This window comes from Mobula birostris, chromosome 2 (genome assembly GCF_030028105.1).
Source record: "Mobula birostris isolate sMobBir1 chromosome 2, sMobBir1.hap1, whole genome shotgun sequence".
Classification (NCBI taxonomy): Eukaryota; Metazoa; Chordata; class Chondrichthyes; order Myliobatiformes; family Myliobatidae; genus Mobula; species Mobula birostris.
Window position 1 is genome coordinate 110,113,010 of NC_092371.1, and position 21,104 is coordinate 110,134,113.

At 41.0% G+C, this 21,104-nt stretch overlaps 1 protein-coding gene across 1 annotated transcript in view; it reads right to left on the reverse strand.

The window, feature by feature from the left end:
- pdss2 (prenyl (decaprenyl) diphosphate synthase, subunit 2) overlaps window positions 1–21,104 on the reverse strand; it is a 228,774-nt gene that overhangs the window by 123,485 nt on the left and 84,185 nt on the right. Inside the window, exon 3 of the mRNA XM_072246133.1 lies at window positions 5,318–5,452. Coding sequence (XP_072102234.1) covers window positions 5,318–5,452 — 135 coding nt within the window. The remainder of the gene's footprint in view (window positions 1–5,317; window positions 5,453–21,104) is intronic.

Genomic DNA, 21,104 nt, shown 5'->3' on the forward strand with positions numbered 1-21,104 from the left:
ATAAATCTGATATAAGTTCAATTGCTGCCTGCTACACTTGTTCACTCGCTGTGCTAATATCTCTTTATGTAGGTCTCTTCTATTTTTGACCCGTTCTCACTTCGCACTTATCATATACTTTGTTCCTCTTGCAAATCATTTCCCTCCCTCTGCCAACTATTCTCTACCATTACTGCCTGAGCTATCATGGAATGGGACAGTTCAATAAAGCACAGGCCCAATTTGACTTGGTAATTTTGTGGCATTTCAATCTCCCCTTACACCTAATTCATCTGAGCTTTCCAGTCAAACCTATTACTTTTACCCTCCTTTACTTACAAAGAATCCCTTGATTATGATAAACTTATGGTGTAAAAAAAATCCTAGTTAAGATATAGTACCTTTTTTAAAAAAAATAAATATGCAGCTTAGAACTCAGCCGAGCAAACCCAAACCACACCAGATTTTGGCGAAAGTCAGCTGAATTTATTTGCCTTTACATTGGGATTGGTCTTTCCATGTTACTGTACCAAGATGCAGTGAAAATCTTCTGTTTGCGTGGCACCCAGACAGGGTATTCCAGACATTAGTATACTGAGGAAGCAAAAAAGGAAACAAAATGTCGAATGCAGTGTTACCATTACAGAGAAAGTGCAGTGTAGAGAGGTAAATAAGGTGCACAAGGTACGATGAGGTACATTTGGAGATCAAGTTTATCTTTGAGAGAATGAGAGATCCATTCAAGAGTCTAAAAACAGCGGGATACAGCTGTTCTTGACTGACAACACGATCATTTGAGTGCCTCTGAAATAAAGTTGAGGCTAGACTATCACACACTTTTTCCATTCATATTCACCATTGTTGACGACAGTTAAAAGAAGTTAATGGTGCTAACAGCAGTGAGAAAGGTTAAAGAAAAACTACTCATTAAGGAATTGAAAATCCAAACTTGCATCCGGATTAATTTTTTACCAAAGCATAGAGAATAGTGTTCCTTTACATAGTAGTATAAAGTAGGCTCAGCGGTATCATTCAGTATAGTTCCACTCTGTTTATTTTGGGAGACGTTAAAAGGAGGAAACAATATTTTGACTGACAAATTAGTATTTTCAAAATTACTCCAGACTGTCAACTTTGAAGACCATCCAACTGGCCTCTCACACAGGATCACCTATAGCCTTTCGGAGACTCTGTAGAAGAGAATGAGAGTCCCAGATGGTATACTGCCTCCCAGATGCCAGGGTCAGAGACATCTTTGATCGAGTCTGCAGCACTCTTTAAGGGGAAGGTAATCAGCCCGAAGTTCTGGTACACATCAGCACCAATGACGTAGGCAGGAAGGGTGAAAGCCCTGCAAAGTAAGCTCAGGGAGTTTAGTGTTGCATTAAAAGACAGGATGGTGATCTCAAGATTGCTACCTGTGCCACATACTCATGAGGCTAGAAACAGGAAAATAGCGCAGGTTAACACCTGGCTAAGGAAATGATGCAAGAGGGAGGGCTTCAAATTTTTCTCATCCAGGGCATGTGGGACCTGTACAAATGGGACAGCTTGTATCTGAACTGGAGAGGGATCAATACCCTTGTAGGAAGGTTTTCGAGTGCTTCTCTGGGGGGTTTAAGGTAGAATTCCCTGGTGGATGGAACCAGAACGAAAGGGCAGCAGTGGAGTGGCTGTGAGGAAAGTAGATGCTGAGCTAACAAGCAAAAACAAAACCAAAGCTGGTGCTCCCCATGTAGCCTCCTCTACATTGGTGAGACCCGTCGTAAATTGGAAGACTGCTTCATTGAGGACCTTTGCCCCCTCTGCCAAAAGTAGAATTTCCTAGTAGCCAAACATTTTAATTCTGATTCCGATTTCAACACGTCGGCCCACGGTCTCCTCTTGGGCCATGATGAGGCCACCCTCAGGGTGGAAGAACAACACCTTACATTCCCTCTGGGTAGCTTCCAACCTGATAGCATGAATATTGATTTCTCCTTCCAGTTAAAAAAAAAATTCCCTCTCCCTCCTCCTCCCCTCTTCCTCTATTCCACTCTGGCTTTTTAACTCTTCTCACCTGCCTGTCACTTCCCCCTGGGTCCCCTCTTCTTTCCCTTTCCCCTATGTCCACTCTCCTCTCCTATCAGATTCCTTCTTCTCCAGTCTTTTACCTTCCCCCCACCTGGCTTCACCTGTCACCTTCTAGCTAGCCTCCCTCCCCTCCTCTCACCTTTTTATTCTGGCGTCTTCTCCTTTTCTTTTCAGTCCTGAGGAAGGAACTCGGCCTGAAATGTCAACTATTTATTTATTTCCATAGATGCTGCCTGACCTGCAGAGTTCCTCCAGCATTTTGTGTTGATTTGGATTTCCAGCATCTGCAGACTTTCTCATGTTTAAAGACAGAAATTAACTGGTTGATGAGCATAGTGCAGCGGTCCCCAACCACCGGGCCGCGGACCGGTACCGGGCTGCAGAGCATTTGCTACCGGGCCACAAGAAAACGATATGATTTGGCGATATGAGTCAGCTGCACCTCTCCTCATTCCCTGTCACGCCCACTGTTGAGCTTGAACACACGCGAGGTCATTAACAGCGCGTCATCCATGTCAGCGCGGGAAGAAGATCAACTCCTCGAGCTTGCAAATGACGGCGGGCTGAAAAGTATGTTTGACATAACATCTCTGCCGGCATTCTGGATCAAAGTCAAGGCTAAATATCCTGAGATAGCCACAAAAGAACTGAAAACGTTGCTTCCATTTCCAACATATCTCTACAACGAATGCGATGAAAACTAAATAGACTGGACATAAAGAACCGCCTTCGAGTATCGCTGTCTCCCATCACCCCTCGATGGGACCGTCTTGTTGCGGGGAAACAAGTCCAGGGCTCCCACTGATTCAGCGATACTGGTGTGTTGCAATGATTTTATATGTTCATACGGGGAAAATATGTGCTGTGTGTTTAATATTCAAACGTTACTTAAAATGTTATGATGCTATTGACTGATAAGTGACTTATATAACCATATAACAATTACAGCACAGAAATAGGCGATCTCGGCCCTTCTAGTCCGTGCCGAAAGCTACTCTCACCTAGTCCCACCGACCTGCACTCAGCCCATACCCCTCCATTCTTTTCCTGTCCATATACCTATCCAAGTTTTCTTTAAATAATATCGAACCTGCCTCTAGCACTTCTACTGGAAGTTCTTTCAACACTTACTTCAAGCTCCCCATCCTCCCCCGATGATTGACATCACTATATTCATGCGAGGAAAATATGCGCTGTGTGTTTAATATTAAATTTGTTAGATAAACCCTTTTAGAAACGAAATTGAGTGTATTAGCCCCTTATTACCAATATTCCAGTCGTGATGAACACCCCCCCCCCCGAACAGAATCGGCAAAAACGCTTTGCAGAGAATAATATCAGCAGGTACATGCATGCGCAGGTCACGCATGTGCACTGGTGCCCGCGGAAGGCTTCATGGTCATTGTAGTCTTTTTTTGACTGCTACTCTTGTCCATTGGCAAGCCTACCCACCCCCCCCCACCCCCGGGTTGGCCGGTCCGCAAGAATATTGTCAATATTAAACCGGTCCGCAGCGCTAAAAGGGTTGGGGACCCCTGGCATAGTGGGAGTAATGTTCTGAGATGCATCTATTTCAATGTAAGGAATATTGCAAGGACGACAAGTGAAATTAAACGGGATATAAGGTGTTGCTCTTCCAACCTGAGTTTGGACTCATCATGGAAGTAGAGGAGGCCACGGACAGAAAGTCAAATTGAGATGATTTGCCACCAGGAGATCCTGCCTTTTAAGACACGCAGAGTGAACGTGCTCTACAAAGCAGTCTCTAGTCTGTGTTGGGTCTAGAGAAAACCGCAATGGAGCACCAGGTACAATAGATGACCCCAACAAACTCGTAGATGAAATGTCGCCTCACCTGGAAGGATTGCTTGGGGTCCTGAATGGCAGTGAGGGAGGAAGGGAAGAGGTAGGTATAGCAATTGCCATGCTAGCAGGAGTAAGTGCCAGGAGGAAGATCAGAGGGAAGGTACTGTATGAGTGGACAAGGGAGTCACGTATAGAAAGATCCCTATGGAAAATGGAGGAGGGAGAGATAATGATGTGCCTAGTAGTAGAATTGTAATGGACAGTGAGGAGGGCTATTAAAACTGACCTTGACAACCTAAGAAAATGGTTGAAAAATATGTAGTTCGAATTTAATGCAGACAAGTCTGAGGTGTTGCACTTTGTCAGGACAAACCAGGGTAAAATTTATGCAGTGAATGGTAGGGCTCCTGAGATGTGTGGTAGAACAAAGGAATCTGGGAATACAGATCCATAATTCCTTGAAAGTAGCATCAAAGCATTTGGCACATTGGTCACCTTAAATCTGAGTACAGAGTACAGGAGTTGGGGTGTGTTATCTTGAAGTTATATATACGTTGGTCTAATCTGGTCACCAACCTACATGAAAGATATCAATAAGCTTGAAAGAGTGCCAAGAAAAATTACAAATATGTTGCTGGGACTGGAGGACCCGAGTTATAGGGTAGGGTTGAAAAGGTTAGGACTTCATTCCTAACTGGATTGCAGGAGAATGAGGTGAGGTCTAATAGAGGTAAGGAAATGTATGAGGGGTACAGCATGCATACAGGCTTTTTTCCCCTCAGGTTGGGTGATACTCTGGAGAATCTATGGGGAAATGGTTTCACTCAGAGGGTAGAGTGAGCATGGAATGAGCTGGTAGACGTGCGTTTATTTGTAATATTTAAGAGAATCTTGGACAAGTAATGAATGGGAGAGGTTTGGAGGGATATTGTCTGGGTGCAGTAGATGGGACCAGGCAGAAGACCAGGTCAGCATGGACTAGATCAGCCAAAGGGCCTGTTTCTGTGCTGTATTTCTCTATCAATCTAAAACAAAAAAATTGTGTAGAACACAAGTGGAGCTTAACCAGTAAAAGCTGGAAATACTCACAGAACATCTATGGAAAAAGAGTTTGCTTTTCAGATCAATGACCACTTCGGCTCCTTAATTTTATATTCCAGCATCTGCACTTGTTTTGATTTTCAATGGCATCTAGTTCTAATCCTTTATTTGTCATCTGCCTGTTCAGATTTCTATTAAATACATCCATACTGTTTGCCTCAACTTATATTGATTGAGAGTTCCACATCCTAATCACACTCATTGTATTTACTACCACATCTCTAAGACCTCACCCAGATGGCTGGTGATGAAGGACAAAGATAAATTATGTTCCTTAATGAAAAATAAAAATAGCTTCCTCCTTCTACCAAGCAGACCTCTGATTAGTGGCAACTGATTGCAGCAAAGAAAAGCATACCTGGGGTAAATTCCACTAACTAGGTCTCCTTCTAGTCGGGAGTCTGCCTTTTCACTTGGTCCAGCTGCTTTTGACATCAACAAGACAACCAGACCTCGCAGCTGTAGACTGTTCCTGTTGTCATACACAAACCCCCTATTGAATCAAAAAAGATATGAAAACATGTTATTGGATTACAAATAGAGAGTCCACATATATATTTCAACTGCCAACAATTATATTGTGGTACAGCACTTCTATTAGTACTGAACTACCAAACCAATTCCCTCCAGAAATATTTTGCAAATTGTTTAAATGTGTTTCTTTTATATTCTTAATGCACTTTCTTTTTTTTTACCTGAACCACTAGGTTATATTTGTTCTATGTATAAAAAGTAATATTTCTATTTAATATTTGACAAAATGTTACTGAATTATTTCAGCAGAATAAATAACATTTTCTGCGACTTGTTTTATAATAATCTGAATGGTCAAGTCATCGAATATATCCATGTATATCTGAGAAAGGTAAAACAGCTGTAAAGCAAGACATTGAGAGAGAAATCCTGTAAGCGCCTATATCAACATTCTTGCAAGGAAGTGAGGTATTGCACACCAAGAGCTGAATTTTCATCAAAATGCATACTCAAGCAGATAATCATTTGTTTCCTTAAATTTGAGATCTTTCATTGTTATTAAAATTAACCATAAAAATTTTAGGGAATTCAGGGACTTTGGTAACTAAAGGTAGTTGTCAAAAGTTGTCTTATTGAAATCAGCAAGCTCAAAAATCGATAATTCAGGAATACAAGTCTCTTGGAGGCCAATAGATAAGATCACAGAGAATGAGAGGGGCTCCTAGAAAGGAATAGGGCAAGAGTAGGAATGTTAATATCAAGGCTTTACATATTAATAACTCAATATACCAACAATTGTTGCTTGGGCAGGAATACATCTGCAACAAACCCAGGAATAAAAATATACACAAGAAAAAGATATATGAAATATGTATCACGATGGGTTATTCTTCTTGTAGATTAACAGGTTCAAAAATGGAATCTCACTAAACTACTTACCAAAATGATTTTGTTTGCCACCTGCAAAAAAAAACCTTTAAAGGCATACTTTAATGTTGTATATTCACTCTCTGCTTGATAGGATTCCTTCATTCATCGTTATTTTGATAAAGCTAACAGAAACCTCTGGGTTAATCAACAATGCTTCAGTGAACATATTTCAACCTTATTCTCTCAAAAAAGCAGTTCAATAAATGAGTCATTATTTGATTTCATCTTACTGTGAGGCAGTGCAGCATCTCCTGTCGTACTTACCTCAGAATCAGAATTATCACCAACTTATCTCCAAACAGATTCATACCAAATTAAGGAAACGAGTAAGAGTCAATCCTGAACCCTTCTACCTGCTCACAGAAATTTCAATACTCTGCCATAGCCTCTGAATTTTGAATTGAAAATTACCAAGTTAATTTGAAAGAGTAAAGATGACTGAAACGTATCATTTTATTATTTTCCTATTGAGCAACTGACTGGGGGTATTTCATCTTGTATTGAGATGCTGTGCTCATCCACCAATTTATCACTAAAATGTTTTCTGTTCTTTTTTTTAACTGTTTCACAGGATGTGAAGATTTAAGATCAGCACAAGTTGTTCATCTCAACTTGCTGAACTGCAGAGGGAGTTAAAAATCAACCACATCCACAGGAACATACACAAAATGCTGGAGGAACTCAGCAGGCCAGACAGTGTCTATGGAAAAAAGTACAGTCGACATTTTGTGCCAAAACCCTTCGGCAGGACTGGAGGAAAAAAAGTGGAGGAGAGTCTGTTCCAACAGGAGCCATTGGTCTTAGGCAATTGCACGTAGCAATGTGAATTTCATTTCCATGGTAAACATAGTACCTTTGTATATTAACCACAGATTTTGGCCAGCTTTACAGTGATAAACATGACAAATAGCCAGGTGAGAAGATTACAATCCAAATAACAGATTAAGTCAAAAATGTAATATTTTAATAAAAGTACCTCATTTCAATAACTAGATACCAGGATAGACACATAGGATTCTCCTGATCAGAGAAATTTCTTCCTCTCCATCCACCACCCACACAAATGCTGTTCAACCCTCCAAGTTCCCCCAGCACATTGTTTGATTTCCCAGGTCAGTAATGCACAAGGTTGAACTGATCGACAGACTGAACCACTTCCAAGTGCCACTTGCAGAAACCATTTTGCTGAAATATATAAATAGGTACTCATGCTTCCAGTTTTATTTGAAAGCACAAACAGCACAGCTCTTTCTTTGGCTCCTAACTATCTTCCCATTCACAATTTCAGTAGTGTTCTTACCATCTTTGTCCACACCCATCATCATCTGCTTTAAAACAGAAAATCTTGTGAAGACTCAGCAGGGGAAACAGCATTTGTGGAGAGCGAAAACCTCATCAACTTGAAACGTTAACACAATTTTCCTTCACAGATCCTGCTTGACTTTTGTTACTTTTTGAGAACTTTCTATCTTATTTCATATTTCCAGATCAGAAATGTGTTACTTTCCAAAATTCTCTATGTACTCCTGAAAAGAATTTCAATCATAGAGAACAAAGAGGATGGTTCAGCCCCTTGCACCTAGTCCACTGGAGCTGGTTGATCTTTGATCACACTGCCATTTGTCTGCATTAACCAGGTATCCTTGGAGACAACTTTGAATATCAAGAGAACCAATGTCTACCAGAAATGTACTAGGCAACTAAAGCTACACAGTGATACTGGGTAGAAAATTCCAAAGACTAACTACCCTCTAGGCAAAAGCATTATCCTCTTTACTTTAGTCCTGAATGGCCAAATCCTGAATCGGAGACTATAACTGTTTTCTTTACACACAACCAGGGGGAACATCTCCCTATCAAGCCCCACGAGAACTTTATACATTTCAACAAGACGGTGTTTCTCTCTTCTAATTGAAAGAGAGAATAGGCCGAGTATGCTTTAGTCTTTCCTCAATCATCACTGTATTCCAGAAATTAAGGGAGTGAATGTAAATAGTAGTTCTTTCCTTTAAACCTTAGATTTAATTTAACTGGTTGAATTTAAATTCCCCCGGCTAGTACGGTGAGATTCAATCTCATGGCCCTTAACCGAAACTTAACCACTACCATATGTACCACAGTATACTACAAGCCTCGAGCCTCCCACTGATTGGTGAGTAGCAAAAGTGTTTGCTTGACTTGTCCAATAAAAGTCAACATTCATTGGGATACTGCAGCAGAAGTAACACTCCTAGCAATCTGGGAATATTCATAAAAGAGTTAAGTATTGCCTGCCACCCGTCTCTTCTCTTATACAGCAAACTTTTCCCACAAGTTAAGAAAGAAAACAAATATTCTCCCTTTATTCTACCAGGGAATCCCTTTGTTCATGTACATTGTATCTTGTAACTTGTCAAAGCATTTTTTAAATGTTGTAATTGTACCTGCCTCTACCACATCCTCGAGCAGCTCATTTCAGAATACCACCAACCATCCATGTGAAACATATACACCTCAGATCTCCTGTAAGTTTCTCTATCTTTTCATCTTGCCTTTCCTGTTGAATTCTATACTCCTCTACTTTTGGAAAAGAATTCTAACTTTTAACCCCATCTATTCCCCTCTTAATTTTGCAAACCCCTAACAAGTCATCCCCCAGACTCCTCCAGTCTAGTGAGAATAAACCAGCCTATCCAATCTCTCCTGATGATTACAGCCTACATCCTAGGCAACATTCTGCATCCTTGCTATTGCTACAAAATCCTCCCTCTAGTGCGGTAACCAGAACTGTATGTAACTCTCTATGCAAAGTCTAACCAATGTTTTGCTTAGCTAGAATGTGACATTGCAACTTTTAAATTCAATACCATGTTCTCCAAAGGCAAGCACACCAAATGCTTTTTTGCAATAACCCATTCACCACTCGATGGAAGAAATGGACTTAAAACCCAACATCACTCTGTACAACAGTCTCTTAAGGTCACTGCCATTTACGCTGTATTTCTTAACATTATTCAACTTCCCAAAGTGCTTTACATCATACTTGCCTCGACAAAATCCAATTTGCACACCACAATGCCCAACTCTCCTGCTAATCTACCTCCAGCTGTATCCTTGGACACACTTCTTCATTGTTAATGACTTCACTAGATTTCTGCAGAAGGGGTAGGAATCTTTTATTAGACCTGTCCCAGCACTTTAAAAGAGCTCTTTGGAACTGTAATTAGTACTAACAAAATACTTACCTGTAGTGCACTCCAGTGTAATGTGGTGTCAGTTCTATGCCCACGAGTATTAAAGTCCAAAGTCCAGTTCATTGTCGTTGCATAAGTAGCATCACAGACATGACCAGTCACTATAACCAAATGTTACTCAGAGACAGATATATGCTTAGTAGTTCTCAACCCCTGTATTACACAGTAGCAGACCAGTGCCCATAAGTCCTTAAAGAGCTTCCCTTGAAGAATGGTCACTAGTACAGTACTGGGAATCCAACAGACTGATATTAAAGAATCTGCAGCACTGTATTAAAAGAAAGCAGGATTTTTTTTTATCCATTCACGGTCAGTGCTCATCTCTCAACAAAATATCACTAGACCGATTCTTTCACTGCTGTTTGTGGGAGCTTGCTTTGGAGAAATTTACTTTCACTTTCCATTTTGACAGCATCTACATTGCAAAATCTTAGGTATGTTTAGAATTCGTCCATTTGTCTTAGAATTCAGGTCGATACTGTCCCAGCAGGCCAATGTTTCTCTTTCCACCACGAGCATCTTCTGTTGACTAATGATGAAATTAGGCCACAAAATCCTTCACCATCTCTAGAGGAAAAGGAATTGTTGCATGTTGGGTCAAAGCTCTGCTTTAGAACCCAATCACTCAATTACATAAATACAGGAATTGTGGAAGTATTTAATCATGAAAGTTACAAATTTTGTTAGGATCTGAATGCAGAAGAAATGACAATATATCATAAATGCAGCATAAAAAAGTCTCCCAAATTATTTTACAATTGCTATAAAGGGAACAGAACACCAGCTTTGGTATCTGAGCGCACCACGGTAGCGTAGAGGTTAAAACAATGCAATTATAGCTCGGGGCGTTCTGGAATTCCATTCCGGTGCCGTTCTGTAAGGAGTCGCTGTACTCCTCCCTGTGGAATATGTGTGTTTTCTCTGGGTTCTCCAAACCTCCCACAGACCAAAGACATACTGGGTAGGTTAATTGGTCATTGTAGAAAGAAGCCAGAAGATCATCTTTGATAAATTGTGAATAAATTGTGAACAACACTGAGGAAGATGTTTATGACAAACATGAAGCTCTTCATTAAAGATACCAAAGAGCAGAGGTGATTAAAACAGATGAATTTAAGAGGAAGCTAAACATGTATACGTTGATGGGGGCTATAGTAGAAGAGGAGAAGGAAGTTAAACATCAGCACATCATTTTTGCATGTGTCAACATACTGGATTTAATGCCTGCCTCTGCACCAATAACATTGCAAAATGGGAGGTATTATGAAAAGTAACCTTAGTCCGGCAAATAGCTTCCTCCTCAGAACCAGGTGATCAATTCAGCAACTGAAATGCAGATTTATCATTTTTCAGGATCTGGGAGTTGTTACACATCCCTCATTATCCACAGTATTCAGTGCTCTCAGTCACTTCTTAAGCTGTGAAGTGAATCAAAATGCTTAAGACTAGTCATATAATATAATATCACATATTTCACCATCAATAACGTTGTCTACATCCTGCTTCACAGGGAAATTGGCAAATTTTGCACAAGGGGGTGCAGAGACTTGAACAATAAGTTCAGAACCAATGAAGTGCCATGTTTTCATATCAAGCAAAGACAAAATGCCCTTTCCATAAACCACTTGTATTTGCTTATCATCAACAAATTATAGAATCATACGGAACAGAAATAAGTTCTTTCAGGCTACCTTGTCCATGATGCCTATCCTTATCAACCCATTTTGCCTGCATCCTCAAAGCCTTTCCTATCCCAGTACACATCAGGAAAAAGGAGCAAGCATTTGTCAGGTATAGGCAGCAGGGATCAAGCAAATCCTCAAGTAAAAAGATTGAAGGAAACTAGGAGGCCAAAAAGGAGAACAGGAAATATCCTTGGCAAATAAGTAAAGGAGAATCCACATATTCTACATGAATATTGAGAGCAAAAGCATAACTCGAGGATGGATAGGCCCCCTTTAGAATCAGTGTGATCATCTACACGTGCAATCAGAGGATATTTTATGAACAATATGAACAAATGGAAATCTTATTAACAATTCTCATAAGAGAAGGTCATGCATGCTAGGGAATATGGGAAAGACAACAGTGATGCACTGAAACATTGCCAACTACAAAAGAGGAGACACTGGTGGTATTGAGGCACATCAAGGTGAACAAACCCCTGGGGTATGACCAAGATTATCCAACAATGTTGTGAGAAACAAGGGAAGAAATCGGAGAGGACTAAGCAATGATTTTTGTATCTTCCTTTGCTACTGGTGAGATACGAGAAGATTGGAGGATGGCCAACGTTATGTTTTTATTTAAGAAGGGCTACAAAAACAAGCCAAAGAACTACAGACCAGTGACTATAACACCAGGGGTGGAAACTTTACTGGAGGGGAGTCTGAGAAAAAGGATCGATCTGCACTTGGAAGGCAATGATAGCGAAGGTGGTTTTGTGCGTGGGAAATAGCATCTCATGAATTTGATTGGAAATTTTTTTTTGAAGAGATGACCACATGGACAGATGAGCACAGAGCAGTGAATTTTATCTACTTGGACCTTAGCATGGCCTTTGAGAAGGTCCAGCACGTTAAGTCTGTAAAAGACATTGGTGAGACAATACCTGGGTATTTTGTGTAGTTCTGGTCATGCCACACTTGCTAAATCTGGAACTGTTTTCCCTGGATCATAGGAGATTGAGTGCTGACCTTATAGGGGCAAAGGTAAAATGGATTGTTACAGTCTTTTCCCCACAGTAGGTGAGCCTTAAACTTGGGAGCAAGAGATTAAGATGAAAGGAAAGAGATTTAAACGGAGTTGAGCGTTGGCCCACAAGAAAATTAATCTCAGAGTTGTATATGGTGATATATATGTACTGTGATAACAAATTTACTTTGAACTTTGAAAACCCAGGATTTGTGAGACATAACCTCCCTTCACAAAACCATATTAATTAATCTTGGTTCTGTTCTGTAGTCATCCACATAGAATATGATCTAGGAGAAGTTCAGAGGAAAACAAAACCAGAGCTCAAGTTCAAGTTTAATTGTCATTCAACCAAATGTGCATATCCATGAATATAGCAAAACGAAACAGCGTCACTCCAGGGCCAAGATACAAAACACAGTACCAACAATCACACACAGCACATATAGCATATTTAAGATAGCAAGCACATACAAAATATCAGTAAAATATAGTCAAAAATCAAAATCCCTGAGTCCATTAATGTTGCAGCAGCCAACAGTGGAACACAATACACAGCTTGTCTTCTGTTGAGCAAACACTGGAGGGCAGCACCGACTCCAGCATGGACACTGAGCCACACTGCCTCCAGCACTCCAGTGAAGCACCCAACTCCACACCTTTCTCTGGCTGGCTGCAAACAGGCAACACTGTGCTTTGAGGCCAAGAACTCCACGCAGTTTCTCCACCCTCGCCATTCACCAATAAACCAGTGAATCGCACTTGCAGCGTACCACATTACTAATGTCCAACAGGGTCCTGTGATCACAAGAGAAGCGACCAAGGCCATCACTCCCTATTAGACTGCATACTAGCATGGTACACTGACTCCAATTCTCTGGCGCAGGCAGCAGCACAATCTATACAAATCCAGCTCCTTCAGGTTCTACACCACCAAGCAACTCTCTGATGGGGTAATTTGCAGTACTTTAAGTTCTTAATGTCTATTGAGGTCTCGCAATCATAAAAAATACATTAAAAAGAAACAGTACACCTTTGGTTAGCAGACAGAAGCCTCTGCATGAGTGTGCTGCCATCTTACCAGAATAAGATTATACAGTGGCATGCAAAAGTTTGGGCACCCCTGGTCAAAATTTCTGTTACTGTGAATAGTTAAGTGAGTTGAAGATGAACTGATCTCCAAAACTCAAAGTTAAAGATGAAACATTCTTTTCAACATTTTAAGCGAGATTAGTATATTATTTTTGTTTTGTACAATTTTAGGGTGAAAAAAGGAAAGGAGCACCATGCAAAAGTTTGGGGACTCCAGGAGATTTGAGGTCTCAGATAACTTTTACCAAGGTCTCAGACCTTAATTAGCTTGTTAGGGCTATGGCTTGTTCACAGTCATCATTAGGAAAGGCCAGGTGATGCAAATTTCAAAGCTTTATAAATACCCTGACTCCCCAAACCTTGTCCCAACAGTCAGCAGCCATGGGCTCCTCTAAGCATCTGCGTAGCACTCTGAAAATTACAATAAATGATGGCCATAAAGCAGAGAAGGCTATAAGAAGATAGCAAAGCGTTTTCAGGTAGCCGTTTCCTCAGTTCATAATGTAATTAAGAAACGGCAGTTAACAGGAACAGTGGAGATCAAGCAACACACATAAAAGTTGCTGGTGAACGCAGCAGGCCAGGCAGCATCTGTAGGAAGAGATGCAGTCGACGTTTCAGGCCGAGACCCTTCGTCAGGACTAACTGAAGGAAGAGTGAGTAAGGGATTTGAATGTTGGAGGGGGAGGGGGAGATTCAAAATGATAGGAGAAGACAGGAGGGGGAGGGATGGAGCCAAGAGCTGGACAGGTGATAGGCAAAAGGGATACGAGAGGATCATGGGACAGGAGGTCCGGGAAGAAAGACGGGGGGGGGAGACCCAGAGAATGGGCAAGGGGTATATTCAGAGGGACAGAGGGAGAAAAAGGAGAGTGAGAGAAAGAATGTGTGTATACAAATAAGTAACAGATGGGGTACAAGGGGGAGGTGGGGCATTAGCGGAAGTTAGAGAAGTCGATGTTCAGGCCATCAGGTTGGAGGCTACCCAGACGGAATATAAGGTGTTGTTCCTCCAACCTGAGTGTGGCTTCATCTTTACAGTACAGGAGGCCGTGGATAGAGATGTCAGAATGGGAATGGGATGTGGAATTAAAATGCGTGGCCACTGGGAGATCCTGCTTTCTCTGGCGGACAGAGCGTAGATGTTCAGCAAAGCGGTCTCCCAGTCTGCGTCCGGTCTCGCCAATATATAAAAGGCCACATTGGGAGCACCGGACGCAGTATATCACCCCAGCCGACTCACAGGTGAAGTGTTGCCTCACCTGGAAGGACTGTTTGGGGCCCTGAATGGTGGTAAGGGAGGAAGTGTAAGGGCATGTGTAGCACTTGTTCCGCTTACACGAATAAGTGCCAGGAGGGAGATCAGTGGGGAGGGATGGGGGGGACGAATGGACAAGGGAGTTGCGTAGGGAGCGACCCCTGCGGAATGCAGAGAGAGGGGGGGAGGGAAAGATGTGCTTAGTGGTGGGATCCCGTTGGAGGTGGCGGAAGTTACGGAGAATAATATGTTGGACCCGGATGCTGGTGGGGTGTTGGTGAGGACCAGGGAAACCCTATTCCTAGTAGGGTGGTGGGAGGATGGAGTGAGAGCGGATGTACGTGAAATGGGGGAGATGCATTTAAGAGCAGAGTTGATAGTGGAGGAAGGGAAGCCCCTTTCTTTAAAAAAGGAAGACATCTCCCTCGTCCTAGAATGAAAAGCCTCATCCTGAGAGCAGATGCGGCGGAGACGGAGGAATTGCGAGAAGGGGATGGCATTTTTGCAAGAGACAGGGTGAGAAGAGGAATAGTCCCGATAGCTGTGAGAGTCAGTAGGCTTATAGTAGACATCAGTGGATAAGCTGTCTCCAGAGACAGAGACAGAAAGATCTAGAAAGGGGAGGGAGGTGTCGGAAATGGACCAGGTAAACTTGAGGGCAGGGTGAAAGTTGGAAGCAAAGTTAATAAAGTCAACGAGCTCTGCATGCGTGCAGGAAGCAGCACCAATGCAGTCGTCAATGTAGCGAAGGAAAAGTGGGGGACAGATACCAGAATAGGCACGGAACATAGATTGTTCCACAAAGCCAACAAAAAGGCAGGCATAGCTAGGACCTATACAGGTGCCCATAGCTACACCTTTAGTTTGGAGGAAGTGGGAGGAGCCAAAGGAGAAATTATTAAGAATAAGGACTAATTCCACTAGATGGAGCAGAGTGGTGGTAGAGGGGAACTGATTAGGTCTGGAATCCAAAAAGCGTAGAGCTTTGAGACCTTCCTGATGGGGGATGGAAGTATATAGGGGATCAAGCTGAGGTCTGGAAAACCAAAACAATTTCCAAGGGAACTGCTTATAGGATTGCTAGAAAGGCAAATCAAAACCCCCATTTGACTGCAAAAGACCTTCAGGAAGATTTAGCAGACTCTGGAGTGGTGGTGCACTGTTCTACTGTGCAGCGACACATGCACAAATATGACCTTCATGGAAGAGTCATCAGAAGAAAATCTTTCCCTGTGTCCTCACCACAAAATTCAGCATCAGTAATTTGCAAAGGAACATCTAAACAAGGCTGATGCATTTTGGAAACAAGTCCTGTGGACTGATGAAGTTAAAATAGAACTTTTTGGCCGCAATGAGCAAAGGTATGTTGGAGAAAAAAGGGTGCAGAATTTCATGAAAAGAACACCTCTCCAACTGATCCAACTGAGCAATTGATCATGCTTTGGGCTTGTGTTGCAGCCAGTAGCACGGGGAACATTTCATTGGTAGAGGGAAGAATGAATTCAATTAAATACCAGCAAATTCTGGAAGCAAACATCACACTGTCTGTGGAAAAAAAAGCTGAAGATGGCTTCTAGATAATGATCCTAAACACACCTCAAAATCCACAATGGACTATTCAAGAGGTGCAAGCTGAAGGTTTTGCCATGGCCTTCACAGTCCCCTGACCTAAACACCATCAAAAATCTGTGGATAAACCTCAGAAGAGCAGTGCATGCAAGAGAGCCCAAGAATCTCACAGAACTAGAAGTCTTTTGCAAGGAAGAATGGGTGAAAATCTCTCAAACAAGAATTGAAAGACTTAGCTGGCTACAAAAAGTGTTTACAAGCTGTGAGACTTTCCAAAGGGGGTGTTACTAAGTACTGACCATGCAGGGTGCCCAAATTTTTGCTTCGGGCCCTTTTCCTTTTTTGTTATTTTGAAACTGTAAAAGATGGAAATAAGAAGTAATCTTGCTTAAAATATTAAAGAAATGTGTCATCTTTAACTTTATGTCTTTTGGAAATCAGGACATCTTTTACTCGCTTAGCTATTCACAGTAACAGAAATTTTGATCAAGGGTGCTCAAACTTTTGCATGCCACTGTTTATGTATGGGCCTAAACATCAACCATTAAGGGATTCTCAGTAATGCCACCACCAACCCAACTGACATAACCGAGTAGTTATTAGCTGCAGTAGGTATTGTAACCAAATGGAGTAAGGTACATAGCTCAGTCTCAGAAACTCATTGTTACACATCTGTTAACCTACAAGAGCAATGACAGCAATTCTACCTTAACCTGTCTTGGCCAAAGCTTTAGAATTACACCTTCATAGCTATTGTCCTTTTTAAGAAACTCCTTAAAACCTACAAGGCTGCTTTCATATCTCTGCACTGGAGATTTATGTCAAATCTGGTTGGACAACTCTCCTGTTGCTTACAGTAGTGAAGGGAGTTCAACATGTTAAAGATTAAAAGATTAAAGATGACTTGTATTTGTCACGTGTACATCAAAATAAACAGTGAAATAAGTTGTTTTTCATCAAAGACCAACACAGTCCGAGGATGTGCAGCCCGCAAGTGTCGTCATTTTACCAGTGCCAGCATAGTGTGGCCACAACATAATAAACCCTAACCTGTACATTTTTAGAATGTGGGAGGAAACCAGAGCACCTGGAGGAAATCCACACGGTCACGGGGAGAATTTACAAACTCCTCACAAACGCTGGAGGGAAATGTACCTGGATTGCTGGTGCTGTAAAGTGATACATTAACTGCTACACTACTATGCCTCCTCAGACAACAGTGGAACATTACAACTGGCATTGCCTTGTATTTGGACAACAACAATGGGTAAAAGTGGAAAAAATGTGCTAAACCCAATAGCAACTTCTTATATCTTACTTATCACAGTTTTTTTTTTGCCCGACAAGTTCTATTTAACAAAATGTCTATCATTATTTCTTTTGTCAGCATAAATAAGATTTTGGTGTCTTAAGAAGCATGAAGTGGCCTGTTGACTGATGCCAGAGATTTGGCAGCAATTAGCTGGATGTAATACTCTGGTGGGTATGGAGAATGACAATCGAAGTGCAATTTCAACAGACTATTTGAGTTTCTTAGTAAATCCTTTGGGATATATCAAAAACTTACAAATCAACTCAACTCCTACTTCATCACTCGATGCTACATAATATTCCGAAGGGATATGTCATAAGCCCTTTTCTTTTAAACTAGATTCTTTGACAATCCACAATTCATGAGCAAGTGGATAGAAAAATTACTTCTTGTGCAGTGGATTCACTTCCTGAATAACGTGCCAAGCTTCAGAAAGGAGCGTCATATTCACCAACTCTTTACAATTTGCACTTTTACACCTGAAGCCAAACACTGTAAGCAGCATTAAGCAGCAGATTTTAATTTAAAAGTTTTTCATACTTGCCCTTCAGGCAGAATACTCCCCTCAAAGGACCAATGTTTTTTGTTTTTTTTTGTACACACAATATTTTAAAATGAAAGGTTCATTTCCCTCTAATATAATTTTTAATGAGAAGTAGAACTTGCTTATGATCAAACTTCTTTTGATCATATTTGCTTTTCCCTCTCAAGGGAAATCTATCCAGGTTAAAGCCCACATGGAAATAGGCATTAATGTTGATAACAGAACTATATTTTCAAGATACTTTTTAATATCATGACTCAAAAGTTACACATGAACATTTTTAGAAGCATTTTGCTCGAATATCGCCATCGAAAAATCTTTTTGTTTCAGTAGCATCACACACTAAAAGAAATTCAGTGCTACCCTCTGTAGCAGAATTAGGCTACACAGAAACACTCAGAAATTTCATACTTCACTTTCTGTAAAGTAGATTTCTTGTGGAAAAGGAATGGGCTCGACCACTAACTTGCAATTATTTGAAGATAAACTGAAGATTGGCTCGACAAAAAAAGACAATTTTATCACTTCTGGTAATGATGAGAAGGCAGTAAAAGTTCTTTGTCTTTTGAACAAACAAAAACTACAAAATTTAGGTACTAATTTTTGTAATGAATACTGATGAAAAATATTAAATATTAAAATTTTATTTCCAACTAGTTAGCCTATTTCGATAGGGAAGAAGACAAAAGAGAAAGAAGAAAGAAAAAGAAGGAAAAATAAAAATAAGGCCAGTTTTGACAATATAGTTGATGATTGACAATATAGTTGATGAAAGATCAGTTTAGGTAATTGATTCTACCTAATGTCTTCTGCTCAACTCTCACTGTAGGAATGAGTAAAGATGCTTCACAATGGCAAATTACAAGCAGGAGTGGAGAAACTCTATTAAACACTGAGCCAACTGATATTTTTTAAAAATCAATTTACCAATTAGACTGTTCTCTCTAAGCTGCGCGGGTGCACCAAAGCACAGTAACTGAAACATTCCTGTGCACACAGCCTTCGTCGACGCACCACTAGAATTTTCTTTTATATAGAAGGAAAGCATTGCCTCAAAAATATCACAGCTATATTGTGATTCAAAATGTGTAGTTTCTGAGAAAGTTAAGACTGATTCAATTAAGATATTTATTGATAGTTGAGTACATGTTTAAAAATGAAGAATTTAATCAACTGTCAAAGCTTGTTGACATCATTGGAACATTTCAAGCTTCTAATGCTGACTGTGAATGTGGATTCAGTCTCATGAATGTAATCAAGTGTACATCCAGAAGCAGACCAGAATTGGAACAATTAGATGATCTAATGAGGATTAAGATGCATCTTTCATCTGGATGCAAAATTAATCTGGACAGTGTTTATAGACAATGGATTTGTACAGATGAGAAAAAGTTTACGAAATGTGAATGATTTTCTTTGTTGTACTGTATTTCATTATACCCTTCCTTTAATAAATACAATCAGATGTGATTTTTCAATTTTCATTTTAAATATTTACAGTATGCATGTTACAAAGAAAGTATCACACAGTTTTCAAGCTGTGTAAAAAAAATCCCTGTTTACAGCAATGGTTGATTTGTACAGCTGTAAAAAAAAATAGAAGGAACATTGACCAGAAGTCATCAGTAAATTATCAGACCTGCTCATTAATAGTGCTGAGGCCATCCGTTTTTTGGAATAAATACACAATATTATAGTACAATTCTTGCTGAAGCATCGAAGGCTGAGGAACAACTTGATTTAAGTATATAAAATTATGAGAGGAAATGTCATGGTAGATACAGTCTTTCTCCCAGGCTGGAAATGCCAAATACTAGAAGGCATAGATTTATGGTGAGAGCAGAAAAGTCGAAAGATTTGTGAGGCAAGTTTTTATTTACACGGAGAATACCTATCTGGAACATGATGTCAGGGTGGAAGATGCAAACACAATAGCACGCAAATACATGAAAAAGCAGAGTTTGAAGGGATATAGACCACATACAGGAAGAGATGAATTTAAATTGGCATTGTTGTTGGCATAGGCATCGCAGCTGAAGGACCTGTTCCTGTACTACACTGCTCCATGTAACATATAATAAAAGTATGATGAGAAAAGAGCGTATTGACTAGTGAAGAATACCAAAGTCCTTCCAAATTGTGTAAAGGATGCATTAAAATGTGGAACTGTTGATATAATGAAGCACCATATATAATAAACGTTGGTAGAAAAAAATAGGGGTATCAGACTGGCCCTCTGTGCAGTAATTCAGTATAATTTTCTCCAGTGGGATCCCACCACCAAGCACATCTTTCCCTCCCCCTCCCCCATTTTCTGCTTTCCGCAGGGATCACTATCTACCCGATTCCCTTGTCCATTTGTACCTTCCCACTGATCTCCCTCCTGGCACTTATTCCTTGCAAGCGGAAGAAGCGCTTCACCTGCCCTGCCACTACCTCCCTCGCCACCTTTCAGGGCGCTAAACAGTCCTTCCAGGTGAGGCGACATCTCACCTGTGAGTCTGTTGGAGTCATATACTGTGTCTGGTGCTCCCGCCATGGTCTCCTGAATATCGGTGAGACCTGACATAGACTGGGAGACCACTTCACCAAGCATCTACACTTCATCTGCCAGAAAAAGCAGATCTCCCAATGGCCATCCCTTTTAATTCCATTTCCTATTCCCATTCAGATATGTCTATCCATTGCCTCCTCCACTGTTGTGATGGGGCCACACTTAGGTTTGAGGAACAGCATCTTATGTACCGTCTGGGTAGCCTCCAACCTGATGGCATGAACATCAATTTCTCAAACTTCCAGTAATGCCCCCACTTCACCAATCCCCACCCCCTTTTCCCTCTCTCACCTTATCTTTCCCGCCCATCGCCTCTCTCTTGTGCTCCTACCCCCTTTTCTCTCTTCCATGGCCTTCTGTCCTCCTCTATCAGGCTCACCATCTCCAGCCCTGTATCTCTTTCACCAACTTCCCAGCTCTTTACTTCACCCCTCCCGCTTCAGGTTTTACCTGTCACCTGGTGTTTCTCTCTCCCCTCCCCCGCC